We start from the raw sequence: 15,967 nt of genomic DNA, 5'->3' as shown, positions 1-15,967 counted from the left end.
AAATTCTCTTTAAAATTATAAATCTTTTCCGTTTGGATTTTTGTTGTGTACATTTGAATATTTATAACTTTCGATAGACCGAAATCAGCTGTGCCTGTGCCGACCTTTATCGATAACCACCTGTTGTTTTTGTTTACGTTTTGTATGGCCGAAAAGAAAGTTGGCCTGAAAGCTCGTCATGGCCCAGATCGTAGGTTGAAGTTGGTGGGAATCGTGCACTTTCGTAGCCCAAGTCCATGCATTTATCCATCCGCGCTGTTTTGGCCATCTGCGGCGTTTTCCTGGGCTGCTGCAGTGGCGTCGTCTTCCTGGAGCTCCTGGTTAAACTGGATCCCGGCGCTGGAAACCTTATAACTGCCGCCCAGTTTGCATTTATTGCCGTGGAGGGCTTTATCTTTACCTCGAAGCTCGGGCTGGCCCAGAGAGTGATCAGACTGCGGGACTATGTGCTTCTAGTGGCCATGTTCTTTCTGACCAGCGTGTGCAACAACTACGTGTTCAAGTTCAATGTCCCAATGACGCTGCACATGATCATCCGCGGCGGTTCGCTGATCTCCAACATGTGCCTGGGCACGTTAATCCTGAATAGGAGCTACCGATTGAGCCAGTACATATCGGTGCTCATGATCAGCGTGGGCATTTTCGTCTGCACATATTTTTCCAGTCCGGATTTGGTTGGTAAGCGGGAGGATTTGGACAGTAGTGCCGAGGCGGATAAGTTCCGGTGGATGTTGGGCGTGGCACTCTTGGTGCTGGCTCTCTTTATCTCCTCCTACATGGGCATTACCCAGGAGTTGCTGTATCGACGTCATGGCAAGTGCGCGAGGGAAGCGTTGTATTACACCCACCTGTTGCCACTGCCTGCCTTTCTGCTCATGCAGGAAGACATACGGACGCACTGGTTACTGGCGTTCGCGGGCGAGTCCTACCAGTTGCCCCTCCTGGGCGTGACAGTGCCTATAATCCTGCTGTACTTATTGGGCAACGTGCTGGCGCAGCATTTGTGCATCAGCTCCGTTTACACTCTGACCACGGAATGCAGCTCGCTGACGGTGACTCTGATCCTGACACTCCGCAAGTTCATCTCGCTGGTATTTTCGATCATATACTTTCGAAATCCCTTCACCTGGTGGCACTGGCTGGGCACAGCGCTCGTCTTTGTGGGCACCTTGCTGTTTGCTGATGTGATCAAAGTTCCGAAATGGAGAAACCAGGCTGTGAAACAGGAATAGGTTTTACAAGACTTTTTTGTGACGAACAATGTTATAATTCCATTTACATTTACATTTAAGTACAAATTAAAATTACAAGACTCTCATAATTGTTATGAAAAGAAGGCATACATTAAAAATAATGAAAAACGTGATGCTCTGGACGATCTGCCAAGGGCTTTCTCTCTTTGGCGACTCTGAATTTGTAAAACACGCGACATAAATACTACACGTAAATGCATTGGTGGCCCAACCTATGCAGTTGCAGCTGCGAAATCTAATACTGCTGCAGCCTTGATCCAGCCAAGCCGCAGGATCCCTTCCTTACGCTTGCGCTTCGTTACTCAGCCAACTAACGATCGACTTGTAGTTCTTGTTCATCCAGTCGACGCTGGTCTCAATATGCTCCACAATCTGTTGGACGGGTCTGTCGTAGTCCCAGTGGGCGTCCTTCACGAAGTTCTCGAACTCACCCAGCTGGAACTTGGAATTGAATCCCTTCGTGGCAAACTTGAACAACGTGTGGATGTTCGACATCTGTGAGCCCATACTGAAAAAAGGGGAATATCTTTAGCACTGCGTGGAATGTAGCTACTATTACTAGGTCACACTTACTAGGTCTTGATCTCCTGCCAATTGTTTCGCAGAAAATCAAAGGCAATATTTTGGCCAACTACCGTGCTGGAAACTGCGGCGAATACCCGGAACAAGTCCTGTTTCCGGATATGTTGTCCGGAAATGCCGCGACGCAAAAAGCGATAGAGCAACCAGGGCTCCTTGGAGCAGCCGAGTGCATTCAGCAGCAGATCCTTCTCCCCAGGCACGTTCGTCTTCAAGAAACGCTCGAAAGCAAAGTCCCATTCGTACTCGGTGCCGTATTGTATTGCAGAGCAGTAAACGACTCCCCTGAGATTTGGCACAATACTGAAAAAAGGAATAATAATCGTATTACAAATGTGTTGAGTGTATTGATTACTACGTTGATTTCCTACGGATTATTTGAATCAGGATTCGGCGTCTGCACCCAGTTCTGGAAGTGCCTGCTGGCCTCTGAGATGCACTCTTGGTGACCCAAATGGCAGGCCATGCTGAGAATATCGGCACGCTTCAGCTTCACCAAGATGTCCTCAAATTCGTCCTGCGAGTCCTTGAAGCCCACCTGGTCATAGGCCTTCTTCAACTGCTTAAGCAGATAATTCTGTGAGAAACAAGAATATCAAGTAATATTTACAACAAGCCGAATGGTTAAAAGCAAACCTTTAGAAGGTCGTAGTCCCCGAAGTTGACGAACATAGAGTCGATAAAAATGAAGTTGCTGATGGCCGCCTTCCACGGCACATGGCCCAATTCATGGCCCAGGTAACGAGTCAGATTCATGGCAGTTTCATACGACAGATAAGAACCTCTTGCCAGATTCATCACGTCATCGATCAGCTGGGCACGGTTCGCAGGAGCAATATCTTCGAAGTGGTCCACATCCATCAGGTGTTCTGTGATCGCCATCCAGTTCTCTAGATCGTAGTTGACTCGGTAGTAGCCTGTCTGTTGGACATTGAAAATGAACCATTTGGCTGTGGAGAGTTCCCTGTGCTCCAGTTCGTACTGCTTAGTACGCGCCATCCATGTAGTCGGACGGGTGTTGGCAAAGTTCAACTCGGAGTCAGTGGTAAATGTAATGGGTATGTACCACAGGAGACTCTCATCCTCCCTGGTGGTGTTGGTGTACACAAAGCGAACCTGCTCCAGACGAATGACATCAGAGTTGGGATGCCTCGTCACCTTGACCACAGGATAGCCCGTTTGCAGCGTCCACGTGTCCATGATCTCCTTAACACTTCTGCTCTGGTCCAGCAATCCAGAGGATTTTGCTTCTATGGTAAGGAAATGCCACAGATCGTCCTGTGTTGCAGAGTTGTAGGCCCTGAAAGAGGCTCAATGTTAATATATATAAATCGGTAATCACTTAAAGGACTTACATTTCCTGCAGATATTTGCTAAGACCCCGACGGAAAATTGGATTTGTGAGGAAGTGGGCCATCATGCGAATAATAGTTGATCCCTTGGCATAGGAAATTCTATCAAAGATTTCCGAAATCTCCTGGGGGTTGAACACCTCGTACGAGATCTTGTGGGATGTGGAAAGGGCATCCAGTTGGAACACTGCCTGCAGCTCGTTAACCACAAACTGGTCCAGCTGCTTCCACTCGGGCGCAACTGCATCGGCCGTCAGGTACTCCATGTAACTAGCGAATCCTTCGTTCAGCCAGATATCCGACCACCAGCTCGGTGTAACCAGGTTACCGAACCACTGGTGGGCCAACTCGTGTCCCACAACAGAGGCCACCCGCTGCTTGTTGTTAGCCGTGGCAACACCTGGGTCATAAAGCATTGCTGTCTCCCTGAAGGTAATGAGACCCCAGTTCTCCATAGCGCCCGCTTGAAACTCTGGCAAAGCAATCATGTCGATCTTCGGCAGGGGGAACGTCACGTTGAAGAACTCCTGCAGAAATGTCAGAATCCTGGGACCAACAGACAGTGCGTACTCGGCTGATTTGATGGCATCCGCTCGAGCCCAAACGGAAAAGTTACCGGAGGAGATGTGCGTGAAGTCGGATATGGCATAGGCCACCAGATAGGTGGACATGGGCAGCGATTCGGCAAAGTGATCCCAGACATAGCTAGGCATGGTGGCGCTAAGGAGTTCAAAGATTGCGTTTAAATAGAGTGAATATAATTACAATCAAAAGCAATACTCACTGATCGTTGCTGGAAACAATGGGCATATTGGATATGGTGGTCATGTTTCGAGGACGAGCGATGTGCAGGGTAAAGTTGGCCTTCAAGGCCGGCTCATCAAAGCAGGGAAAAGCTCGTCGGGCGTCCGTGGCCTGGAACTGGGTAGAAGCTACCCACCTTGTCTCGTTGTGCACCTCGTAGGAGCTGCGGTAAAAGCCCTGCAGATAGTCCTCGATGATGCCATCAAAGCGTAGATGCACCACGTACTCCACATCTTTCAGCAGCTTGTCATACAGCTCGATCACGAAGAACTGCTTGGCCCCCACCAGGTACTGTTTGTGAATCCGCAGACCGTCGCCTTCCAGTTCGCCATCGTTCAGCACTCGGTGAACGGAGGCGTCGCTACGCGAAATGTTTAGCTCCTCGGCATGCATGGTGATGTTATAGCAATCCTCCAGCACTCTTATTCTGATCTGAACAGTACCGGCAAAGGTGAAGTTGCCGCTGAGCTGCGGTTCAATCGTGATGTTGTATTTCAGCGGGCGAATGGAATGCGGCAGACGGACATCTCGATCATATTTAGGTGCGTCATCATGTCCAGCCTTCAGCCTCCTCAGATGGTAGCTGGTGCAAACGATATCCTCATCGGAATCGGGCTCCAGCTCGGCGCATGTGGCAAAGTTGTAGACGATAAAGCCCACCGCTAGTAGGGTGCAGATAAAGAAGGAGGCCAGCAGGATGGCGGTGGTCAGGGACACACTGTAGCGACGCCCCCCTTTCGAGAACGTGGTGGTAGTGGTGGGCGTAGCGGTATTCATGGGTCGGCTTTCCATGTTCAGGTTCTCGTGAAGCGGTATCTCCTTGACGACCATGATGGCTGTCGTGGAAGATAAAACAGAATATTAAAATTATCAATAAAAAGATATCATTAAAACGGAATATTAAGTCGTAGCCTAATGAGGTAAAAGCAGTTCCGATTCCTTAAACAGGAAGCAGGATCTGGGCAGACCACTTCCACATCCACAACCACTTCCGCTGCAGCACTTAATATAAGACCAAGTAATACGATATCCAACTGCAGGTTGCGCAGTTGCAGTCTGCAATCTCGGGGTTCCACTTAAGTGGTTTCTCTGGCCCGAGGCCAACCCCTTTGGCTATCTTGTGCTCCGATTAAATTGCGTAAATGGCGCATGAGCCATGTCCTTGTGGTTGAGAAGCGAAGCCACAGCAAGGGGTTGGCGAACAGAGTTTTCGAGTAGGAGACCATTTAGTTTGCTGCTCAAGGGGTCGTCGAGAACGTAACTGATTCATTAGCTCATCGTCGATGGGGAAAAACAAGTGTATGGTTTTACAACGAGTAGCAAAAAATCATTGCTCAATGAGGTATTATCCAGCAGATAATCTTATACGCTACTTGACCAAAAATTCTTGGTTCTAGCATGATAACTATATTTGAAATGTTAAAAGCTCTTCTCCTTGAAGTGAACATGAATATCTTAAATAGATTTTAGTGGAAAATGTTTCTACTTCTTGTAAAATTTACATAGTTTTTGTACTCATGCACACTTGCCCAAATTGAATATACCCAATATAACGTGGGGCATTAGGACTGGAAAATATTAATGGGCGACTTGAATACCAGCTTTTGTTAAGCGCACTCAAGTCACCCAGCGGGTTTTTAGTGGATCTACATGCAATTTGCTGGATGAAAAGGGTGTTTCCCACTGCCAGTGTCATCGACTGAAATATAATATATTTAAATTCGCGATATTTCCCATTCAGAAGTTGTGGCTAGAGTTGGTATATGCGTGGGGAATTCCCAGTCCCCAAATCAAATGCAAAGAGAACCCACACAATTCGCAGTGGTCTGATTATAACTAGAAATTAAGGCGATAATTGATTTTTACACTTAATAACTAAAGAATTAACTTTAAGTAGAAAGAGCGTTATAAATACATGTTAATAAGTTGAAATCGTGATCTTATCAATTAGTAAGATGTTCGATATGATTACTTTTAGTGAATGAAAGTGGGAAAAGTTACATTAAAAGGAAGATTTGTTTCTTTTCTAAAAAATTGCTATTGTTACTATGTCTGCTTGAATATTTTCTTATCACGATGTCAATGGCCCAGGGGACCCATTCATGGGGCTACTTCATACTAATAGCGAGTTTCTTTTCCCGCAGCTCAGAACTCGCAGATTGTAGAGCAGCGCTATTATCAATTGGCAAAAGTTTAAGCACAAATTGAGCGGGCAACAACATTGTCGTAAATCAACTTATACATATATTCATGCAAATACGCCCGCCGGCTAATTGAGTTATGGCATTAATTTGATCAGCTTCTGTAGCATCTGTAGCTCCCTGCTCTTTCTCCTTCGACTGATGCTACTGATGCTGATGTCGTTGCTGCTGCTGCTGTTTTTGCAAATTGCTGCAATTAAACGCCGACAACCATGTACAGAAGTCAACCCCGCCGCTGGCACGATGACCTTCATTAAACTAAGGCTGCAAATGATACGCCGCCTCCATCCGCCTCCATCCGCCTCCATCAGCCGCCATCCGCCCACTCCACCCATTCCATTCCATCCCATACCGCCTCCATGGGGTCCGTATCCCTGGGTCGCTCTCGCTCGTTGGGGATCCAATTTATAGCAATATTTCATTGATAAACTGCGCGTAAGCCGCTGGCGATGTGTCAGCATATGGCGATGGATAGCGCTAGTACACTTCGATTCACGCATTATATGCTGGAAGCCTTAAAAATTCTTAACTACTTAGATAATTACATCTGACATTTGCAACCTTGCTTTTAGTTAACCATTTCCTTCTGATTGTTCGAACCAAAGTGAAGCACTAAAGAGCGCGGTTTTCTCTCAGTGCAGCCAGTTAATAAACACAAGGACATGGACGCCTGTCAGTGGGAAAGCGAATATTGACAAATCATTGGGGAAGTGGGGAGGCGGTGGAAAGCAAGAGACAGCGGAGACATGTAAATATTGGCTCTTCACACGCCCACGATTAAGACATTAAATTTAAATCGCGCGGCTCTTGCTCTCCCCACCAAAACAAAACCAAAAAAAAATAATGAAGAAAACAAGAGAGCGCCAATTTATTGACCGTTGAGTGATGGACCACGCGTGTGTAAGTGTGTGGGTGTGTATTCTGGGGGGTTGGGGGTTGGAAAATGGAATAACCGATCGCTGGGCAAGCGGATAATTTGCACGGTTGCTCTAATTGAATTTTGGGGCAGTACCAGATGATTTCTACAAATTTGGATAGTAAATAAGCGGGAGATCACCATAAATTGGCTATCATAAGCGAAGGAAAGTTTCTGGCCGGCAAATTTATGGGTCCTGCGTGAGTGTCTTATAATATCGAGCATTTCAGGCTGGAAAGTGTTTGTTTTCATTTTTATGTATTAATCGCTGCCAGATGGCAGGCAAACTTGAAAAGCGTTTGCCAAATAAACAAATGGGGAGGGTGCAGATATAAAAACGAAATTAAACGAAGTGTTGATTAGTCAATTACCTTCCGACGTGCAAACAGCAGCCGGCAACCACAGAAAGAAAAATCAAAGCGAAACGCGCATGGCAAATGGATATGTACATTGCTGTAATACTCATGCACAAAGTACTTGAAGCGTTTTCGCAGCACGCAGAACTACTATCAAATCGTTTAATGTACTTATATTATTAGTTTTTATAGTGGTGCACAATGATCGCCATGCCATTGCGTTTTTCTCAGTGCACACACACGCACAAATCGCCCACACACACGCAGCATTCGTAACGTGGGAATAATTCAATTTACCGTTTCACCTCCGTCCTGGAAAACCGTTTGTCGGACTCTTTCGCACCTTAACCGTTACGCTGGTGCGACACCAATGCGACTAGTTGTCACCCACACAAGCGCACACACACACACAGTTGGGCTTGGCAGAGGCCTAATTAATTGAATTAAATGTAAACAAATCACTTGTACTAAGGCCGAACTGCCAAACTAATCAAAATGCAATTTGCCAAGGGACTATCACTAAACGGAGCACAGTTTTTTTTTCGCGTATTTTCCCGACGAGCGAGGGCACAACCGTTACGGCTAACGGTTGAGAACTGAATAAGCGGAATAAACAAGCTGCGGTGGAAATGGAATGGAAGCAGAATGAGCGAGATGGCGATCGCGCTGCGCGAAACTTACACTTTGGCTGCGTGAGAGCGAAGTTTATTTAAGCGCCGTGAATGTGGTATACTTACGTTTAAAATTGAATTTAAGCATTTTGCTCAAATAAATATTGTTTAAAACTATTTCACTACTACTATTTTCACTTTTTTACTGCACTCCTAGTAGCTAAAGTAACGGTTATTGCCGGCGTTTCAAGCTTCCAGGCTGGCATTTAAGTGATAGGCGTTGGATTTACGCGGTGAGATTGGCAAAAACGAAGAGGAAGCACAACTTGAAACAGCTGTGACTTGTTGTTTAACTATTTACCAAAATGCATTTAAATACAGTTTATATTACCGTGGGCACCACCAAATTCGATGCTCTAATATCAACTGTATCTTCGGAACCTACTCTAAAAGCTCTGCAGAGCCGGAAATGCACGCGACTCGTTATACAGCACGGAAATTCGCAACCATTGACAGAGGATGAAATACAATTGATAGGAAAGAACTACGGAATCCGAATAGAGCAGTATAAATTCCGGCCAAATACAGAGGACATTAAGTCCGCAGATCTAATTATTGGACATGCGGGAGCTGGAACTTGCATGGATATACTGAACAACCAGAAACCTGGACTCATTCTGATTAATGACACACTCATGGACAATCATCAACTGGAGTTGGCCAAACAACTGGCCGCTGAAAACTACCTGTATTACTGCAAAGTTACCGACTTGGATGCCCAGCTAGCTACTCTGAACTTTGAAGCACTCAAGCCCTATGAATCCAAACCGGAAAATCTCAGCAAATTCGTTTCCGCAATCAATGAACTAATGTCGCAATAAAGCCCAATAAACATTCCAAGAAAAATGAAGCTTCTTTTGGTGCCAACCCCACCAAGGGGGTTAGCTTTTGCTATTTATTTGAGTTTAAAAGTATAGTTAATAAACACGAGAACGTCTACGAAGAACATTAAATATTGTTAGCAATCTATTGTTTGCTGGGGCTATACGATATAGATAAATTCACGACAATTAAACATTAAAACGTACATATATGCTTGTTACTGTAACTGGTAAATTCCACTTATTTGGATAGTTAATTTCATATAACGCAATGAGACTCTCAACGTGCTTTGGTTGTTGCTCTGACCGATCCCGCTTCATCTACTCCTCGGCGGCGGCAGCTCCGTTTTCTATGATGGCATCAAACGAGAAGGGTTGGAAGGCATATCCCTGGCCCTTGTAGAACTTGCTCTGGAACTCGACCCTATAAAAAAGCCCTTGATTAGATACCATTTCATATTTCGCAGGAATTAAGTAATTTACCAATGGAGACGCAGTGTGTGCAGGAAGGCAGACAATCCCTCCATGAGTACCAGAATGCCAACGGTCAAAATGGCCCAGAAGGCAAACACGCAGGTCAAAACGATGCCGCCCACGGGTCCTTCCTGCTTCAAGCCAATCGAGAGGACCATGGTCCACAGCACCTCAGCCAACTCTGCCAGGAAAGAATGCTTCGCTTTAGTAATTGTTTAGGCTTGTACTCAATCGATTACTTACGGGCATGAGCCAAGGAGAGCGCCCACAATCGAAGATAGGAGGCGGTGTGGGAAACCGAACCCAGGACGTACTCGATGGTGTGGATGCTCTGGTGAATGAAGATCTCAGAGAGCTCCTCTTCCTCCTCATGGCCACCGGCACCACCGTGGGGACCGCCATTGGACATGCCGCCAGCCTCTGCATCAGAAGTGGCTCCGGCAATGGGCTGAACCTGCAAGAAATGGGGATTATTACTGCGTGTAAGAGGAACAGCTAGGGGAACTAAGTCGAACTTCTCTAAAGGAAATGGCAGAGACCACATTATACCATATATAAGTAATTATGAATTTAGAGAAGTTCGATTAAACATCGACAATAAACGACACGACTAACCTCTTCCTACGGTTTGTGGATTGAAGTGTTTTGGTTAATTCGGTGTGGATTTGGTTGGGGGGTTATAATTTTGTTAATCGGGAGCACAAATAAACGAGAAGCCGTTAGTATAAGGTGGAGAGTTAGGAGTGCGATGTGCTTGGATATGTTGTGATGTAGATGGAACGCCCTTCTATGAAAGTAATGGGGTGCATCGAACTAGCATCTACTTACGTTCGCCTGCTTGCGGGCCTGCATGATGAGCAGCGGCTTGGCCAGTAACATTACGGGAATGCAGCCGACGGCAACCAGGACGAAGAGCACCTGGATAGTGTGCTGGCCAAAGAACATATAGGTCTCACATTTCTCCGGATGCGGCTTAGGCGTGTTGAAGAGCACCATGTCGATGAATGTGATCAGGATGGAGGGCGCGCAGGCTTCGTTGTAGGGTTCTAAATGGGAAAATGGTGTCATTAAACAGCAGCCATTATGTCGAGGGACAAGAAGCTTACTTTTATTGGTGGCGGCGAATTTGATCCACTTGATGAACATTAACAAAACCATGTAGAAGAAAAGCAGCAGCAGGAAGATCAGCTGGGGAATGAACTCGTAGAGCAGGGAGATTCTGTTCCGGAAATATGTATGGTTGTGCCAGCTCATCACCACGCCGAAGATCATGTGGATAACACCGAAAATGATCGAAATCTTCATCTTGTAGGCGTTGTGGAAGATGATCTTGTTGGCTCCCGCCACCTGCCAAATGGGGTCCATGCCGAACGGATACGGAGCGCCCTCGTAGTCGCCTTTCGGGCTCAACTGCAGGAACTTGTTCTCCATCACCGTGGACTTGTTGTAGGACAAATGCCAATGGGATCCAAAGATATTCAGTGACTTGGAGAATATATCGTTGTATATTAGACCCGTGTACATGGAGAAGACGCCCATGAGGAAGATGATGTACCGTCCGCCAAAGAATATATTCCAGATCTCGTTGTCCGTCTTTTGAGCCGCCAGTCCCTTCTCCTTTCGAATCATCCAGAGGCCGAAGAGCGCCATGATGGCGCCGTGGCCCAAATCTCCAAACATCACGGCGAACAGGAAGGGAAAAGTGATGATCGTGTACGGTGCCGGATTCATCTCCCGATAGCTGGCCACACCATAGGCATCGATCAATGCCTGAAAGGCCTTGGTAAACTTGTTCGTTCGGTTGTAAGTTGGCGGATTCTCGAACGTCTGCATCCGGTTCAGAATTGGCGGCACCGACGATCCCGATCTTTCGGTTCCGCGGCGCAAGGCCAGCTGGATGGTCTCAATGTCCAGCAGCGGCACCCAGCACTCGGCGATCAGACACTTCTGGGTCACGTCCAGATTGAAGAGATTCAGTGTATGGTAGATGGCCTTGATCTTGCGCACCTTGACGAACCAGTTCTTAAGGTTCTTGGCCGCAGCAACCAGGACACGATGGCGATGGTCCTGCGTCTGGCCGAGCACGGTGTTCAGATCTTCGATGCGGGTCATCACACCCATAGCCATTTCTCGCCGATCGGCTGGAGCTTCGGGGCAAGGATAGAGCGTGGCCCGGAAGCCCTCACAGATCTTCTTGACGCGCGTCTTCAGCTGGTCACCCTGGAAGAAGATGATGAACACGGACTTGTGCACCTGGTCGCCCTGGAAATGCGAAGCAAATAAGTTATTTCGCTGCTTGTTCATTAAGTATTTTCTTCACAGGACATCAAGCTGGTTGATGACTTACATTGGTGGGATCCTCCAGCGGCGTCTCGATCATCGCCTGGCGCAGAAAGACGTTGCCCCTGCAGGCGCGCCACAGCATCCGCTCGAAAGCCGGCAGTCGCTCCCTCAGGATGACGCCAGCCACGAAGCTAGACGGGATTGGGAAGCAGCTATTAGTGAGAGATCTCGGCTACCGGCTATCCAACAAAGTCATTCCAGTTATTTACGACAAACAAGGAAAACTAAACTCTCAAGCACAAGTTACCAATGGACGCGCGTGGCGTTACGAGAGCGAGGATCGGGATGAATGAGGCACTGGTTGGGATCGATTGGATGGGTGACACGTTAGCACTCTAGGTGGCACTCTGATTTCTGGACGGGATGCGGGGCGGTGCTGGGAGGCAAGGCGAGGCGAGAGGCGAGCGAAGCTAATGACATGTTTCTATATACAGCTGATTGACCGATCGAATACGAATTCGAATACGAATACGGATACGGATACGAATACGAATACGATTGATGAGCGCTGTTCGTTGGCTAATGGATACGAGTTTGACTGATTGTTTGACCTAGTCGTGTTTTTTTTTCTGTTTAAAGGGGCAGGGTACCAACCATGGAAGATAATCCTCACGTTCGTTTGATTTTTCCATGTAACTAAATTTATCAACATTATTTTTCGATTGGACATTTTTGTGTGGGGAAGAGAGGAGCATAAGAAGAGAACGACGTTTAATTTAGTGGCTTTCGATGTGTCATTTTGGGATCGTGCACAGAAAATTATTGCTCGAAACTCCAGGGGACTCCAATCTGGACGGTATAAATGGACATGGTTCGGTTAATCATTCTCTTTGGCGGCGCAGCTGCATTGGCGTATTGAGTTTGGTTAGTTTGGCGTTGGCGGCAGTAAGCAATAATTTTGTGTGGCATTTCGATGGCTAAGAGCTAAAAAAGATTTTGACAGGGTAAAAGCTCCCTGGGCGGTAAGTGGGCACTAATCTGATTACTTTATGTGATACTATAGATTGGATCTTTGGGTATGTACATATAAACAAATCAAACAAAGAGTAGATTAGAGTAATATACATACGCCTTTGGCGATTAATATATAAAAGTGATATATAAAAGTGAAACCCAATGGGTTGAGATAATTAACCAAAAGTACACCATTTAAGATAACAATAAGGTACACATTGTATGGAAGTAATCCACACCGCCCAAGGACTATTCCCCTGCTGACGGCACTACGTCCCACGCCCGACTGTGCGTCTTTCCCGCTTCGGAGGTTGGCTGCTGGATACGTACCCGAGCTGTACGGGACCCATGGAGGCACCAGCGGTGCGCGCCTCGTCCGTGATTAAGGCGCGGGTCATCGACTCGGTCGTTTGGTTTACGCCGCCTTCTTGCTAGAAATTGTGAATGGTGGGCAAAGGTCATTTCGACTCGACTTACAAACTTGGGTTAGCTTGGGGTTAACTCTTAGAAAATGGTTAGTAGAACCGCCGCCGAAACTTGGTCGTTGGATTTGTGGGCATGTGGGGTATTGGATTGGATTCAATTGAAGTGGATTGGATTGTATTGGATTAGGTATAGTTTTGGAAACCGACACCAGAGCAAACAAGTAGACAATGTGCTTATGTTTGAAATCAATTCGATAGCCTAGCTCGTGGAAAACATGGAACACTCATCAAAGGTACATGGATGGAACATGGACGCGTAGAACACAAACAGCAAGGAATCAAGGAGTGAGAGGAGCAGGAGAGCGAGAGCGAGTGGGTCTTGGCCTGAGTTTAGTTTCCCCTTGTGCCCGTCGTGGTCCGTGGTCTGCGGTCCGTGCTCCCAGGTCCGGCATCAATATTTACCCAAGCTTCAAATTCTGTCCCGGCTGGCTGGCCGGGACACCCTCCTCGCCCAGCAGCTGCGCCTGCTCGTCCTCGTTTTGGTTGTCGGCCATCTGCGGATAGCGCCGATATTTGCTGGATGAGTATGCGCCACTCGACTTGTACACCGTGGGCACCGACTTTTGGCAACACAACCGGCAGTGGCAGGTCATTGGGTGGTGTTTTTTTTTTGGTGGGTGTACGTGTTGTGTGCGGTTTTGTTTTGCAGTTTATTGATTTTTGGTCGGGGAGGTGTTGGTTGATTGATTGATTGTGAATTGATTGATATGGAAAAACAAAATGTAAAACGCATAATAAAGTAACCGAAAAAGTCAAATAATTAATAATAAACAATAAGGCTGTACAGACATCTAGGTATGTACTATATAAACAGAGTGCTGGGTAAAACGAAGCATTTGAAAGGATAATAAGCGGATGTGTTCTTCAAAAGCAACCAGACAGAAAGGGGGTTTCAAAGCCCGTAATATTAATATATATTAGAATCTACTGCCTTTAAGCTCTCATCTGATTGCCCGGGAACACGTCCGATAGAAACAATAACCATCAACTGATATCAAACGCACATTACGGGATATGTACAAACTCAAACTGAGGGGTAAGAAAGCACACATCGTTTGCCTTTGGAAGCGGAGAAGGAGGATATACGTGCCGAGTGGGGAGATACGGGGAAATCATTTAAGAGTGTAGTTTGGGATAGATTGCTTATGTGACTAGAAGTCGTGGCTGCCACACTTGTGTTGTCGGTTGGGAAATTGGTTATTGCTTAGAAAAGTTGGTTAGTTACCGGCCGCTTCAATGGCCAGCATATGTTAATAGTAAATCGGTTACCGATCGCAGTTCGTTAGCTGATACCCATATGTAGTTGCTCATGCAGCAGCTTACCTCGTCGAAGAACACCTGGGTTTTGCGCAGAATGTGCTTCAGCTCGGTCAGCTCCAGAAAGTTGCGCTTCAGGGCCTCGGCGTTCTGATTCACCTCCCTCAACTCGTTCTCCAGTTTCTCGAAGGTGGCCTAAGCAGCAGACAAGAAAGCCATATAAGTGTAAAAGTGGTTAGCAGAAAACAGGGAGCACGGCATAGTATACCTCCAGGTCGATCATCTCACGGGGCTGCGGGGCCTCGGGACTCTCCCCGGTGTCCAACATGGGGATGCCGTCCTTCTTGATCTCCTTCTCCAGGTAACGCAGCTTGCGCTCCATTTCATCGCAGCGGCGCACCTCGTTGACGAACTTCCTCTGAAAGGCGTTCACATCGGGATTGAGCTGTGGATTTCGATAGAGTGGTTCATTATTGGGCGATCTTAACAAATGGTTAATGTGTGCGATCGAGCTATACCACTGAACTTCTGCCATTGCATATACAAATTTCATTTAGGTGGGGTAATAAACGTAAACAAGTAAAACGTAGTTATACTACACATTCAGAGGAGACTGTACTTCAAATTTACATTGCGTTCAAGTGGGGACGCTTCATGGAATATAAAATTCACTAATGAGTAAGGGGTATGCTGGTGGCTTATGGTTAGTCAGTGCGATTGTCTCGACCGCAGCTTTATGTAATCCATCCTACTCACATCTCGGAACTGGACCAATCCCAGTTCGCCCAATTCGGAGACGCAGGCGTAGGCCGCCTCGCTCTGCAGGAACAGCTGGCACAGAGCCATTTCCTCGCTGCGGAACAGGGAACCCATTGTGGCAGCCGGATTCCCGATATCTGCGAATGGAATGAAAATGGAAACAGATACTGAATCAGAATGCATATATCTACTATATACTGTATGCAAGGGGCCCATTCAATTTCATGATTCATGGCCAAACTGGGTTTCTTCGTAAGATTTACGGCTGGTGTCGCATACATATTTTCACGCTGATTTGATTATCGTTTTGGGGGCGGACGTCCACTTGTCCCCGCCGCGGTATCTGTAATCTATACTATATATGCGCCGAGATTCGATTTCTATACCCCATGCGTATATTGATTTTTCTCCGCTGCAGACAAAAAGAAAGTGCTACGTTGGACCCGGATGCGAAGGTTTTCAGCTCTTTGGGGGTCACCAAGTCTCTGGGCACTCGCTTTATCCGGAAACTATCTAGTTTTTGAGGGAGTCACTTTGAAATAAACGTCGATTAGTTAATTACCAAGAGCTTAAGAATTAAATATAAATTCGTCCACAAACTTCCAGCAAGCGACAAATTTCCGAACTATGAAAGTGTGACCGTGGCAGGTCATTAGATTTATACCGATTTTTACGAGCTAATTGGAAAACAAAATTGTACTTAAAAAATCTCAAAGCATAAATATAGGAAAATGTATATAAC

The 15,967-nt window shown here is 46.5% G+C and overlaps 4 protein-coding genes across 15 annotated transcripts; 2 read left to right on the top strand and 2 right to left on the bottom strand.

The window, feature by feature from the left end:
- The first annotated feature begins 153 nt into the window (after positions 1–153).
- On the top strand, positions 154–1,354 carry LOC122620847 (UDP-xylose and UDP-N-acetylglucosamine transporter). The gene has a single exon (XM_043798513.1). It carries the CDS (start codon positions 237–239, stop codon positions 1,230–1,232), a length of 996 nt encoding a protein of 331 aa, XP_043654448.1. The 5' UTR covers positions 154–236; the 3' UTR covers positions 1,233–1,354.
- LOC122620844 (aminopeptidase N) lies at positions 1,336–8,337 on the bottom strand. Of its 3 annotated transcripts, none has more exons than XM_043798497.1 (7): positions 8,199–8,337; positions 3,969–4,824; positions 3,188–3,904; positions 2,469–3,132; positions 2,204–2,409; positions 1,827–2,135; positions 1,336–1,761 (listed from the first exon to the last, which is right to left on the bottom strand). In XM_043798497.1, exons 1-7 carry the CDS (start codon positions 8,218–8,220, stop codon positions 1,536–1,538), a joined length of 3,000 nt encoding a protein of 999 aa, XP_043654432.1. In that variant the 5' UTR covers positions 8,221–8,337; the 3' UTR covers positions 1,336–1,535. The 3 variants fall into 3 exon arrangements, with proteins under 3 accessions (XP_043654432.1, XP_043654433.1, XP_043654435.1); XM_043798498.1 differs by lacking the exon at positions 8,199–8,337 and adding an exon at positions 7,759–8,062; XM_043798500.1 differs by lacking the exon at positions 8,199–8,337 and adding an exon at positions 7,477–7,623.
- Positions 8,338–8,370: 33 nt separating this feature from the next.
- Positions 8,371–8,972, top strand: LOC122620850 (UDP-N-acetylglucosamine transferase subunit ALG13 homolog). The gene has a single exon (XM_043798516.1). The coding sequence runs from the start codon at positions 8,438–8,440 to the stop codon at positions 8,951–8,953; it is 516 nt and encodes a 171-aa protein (XP_043654451.1). The 5' UTR covers positions 8,371–8,437; the 3' UTR covers positions 8,954–8,972.
- Positions 8,973–8,984: 12 nt separating this feature from the next.
- LOC122620845 (V-type proton ATPase 116 kDa subunit a1) lies at positions 8,985–15,885 on the bottom strand. Of its 10 annotated transcripts, XM_043798505.1 has the most exons (13): positions 15,788–15,885; positions 15,223–15,362; positions 14,735–14,911; positions 14,533–14,661; positions 13,055–13,155; positions 12,365–12,406; positions 11,775–11,901; positions 10,534–11,689; positions 10,256–10,473; positions 10,043–10,048; positions 9,671–9,881; positions 9,437–9,608; positions 8,985–9,377 (listed from the first exon to the last, which is right to left on the bottom strand). In XM_043798505.1, the coding sequence occupies exons 2-13, from the start codon at positions 15,337–15,339 to the stop codon at positions 9,275–9,277; spliced, it is 2,559 nt and encodes an 852-aa protein (XP_043654440.1). In that variant the 5' UTR covers positions 15,340–15,362; positions 15,788–15,885; the 3' UTR covers positions 8,985–9,274. The 10 variants fall into 10 exon arrangements, with proteins under 10 accessions (XP_043654440.1, XP_043654437.1, XP_043654444.1 ...); XM_043798502.1 differs by lacking the exons at positions 12,365–12,406; positions 13,055–13,155 and adding an exon at positions 13,612–13,769; XM_043798509.1 differs by lacking the exons at positions 12,365–12,406; positions 13,055–13,155 and adding an exon at positions 13,612–13,703.
- Positions 15,886–15,967: the final 82 nt, after the last annotated feature.

The sequence above is a fragment of the Drosophila teissieri genome, chromosome 3R, assembly GCF_016746235.2.
Source record: "Drosophila teissieri strain GT53w chromosome 3R, Prin_Dtei_1.1, whole genome shotgun sequence".
NCBI lineage: Eukaryota > Metazoa > Arthropoda > Insecta > Diptera > Drosophilidae > Drosophila > Drosophila teissieri.
The sequence above is the reverse complement of the archived record's forward strand: the minus strand, read 5'-3'. Positions and strand labels throughout refer to the sequence as shown.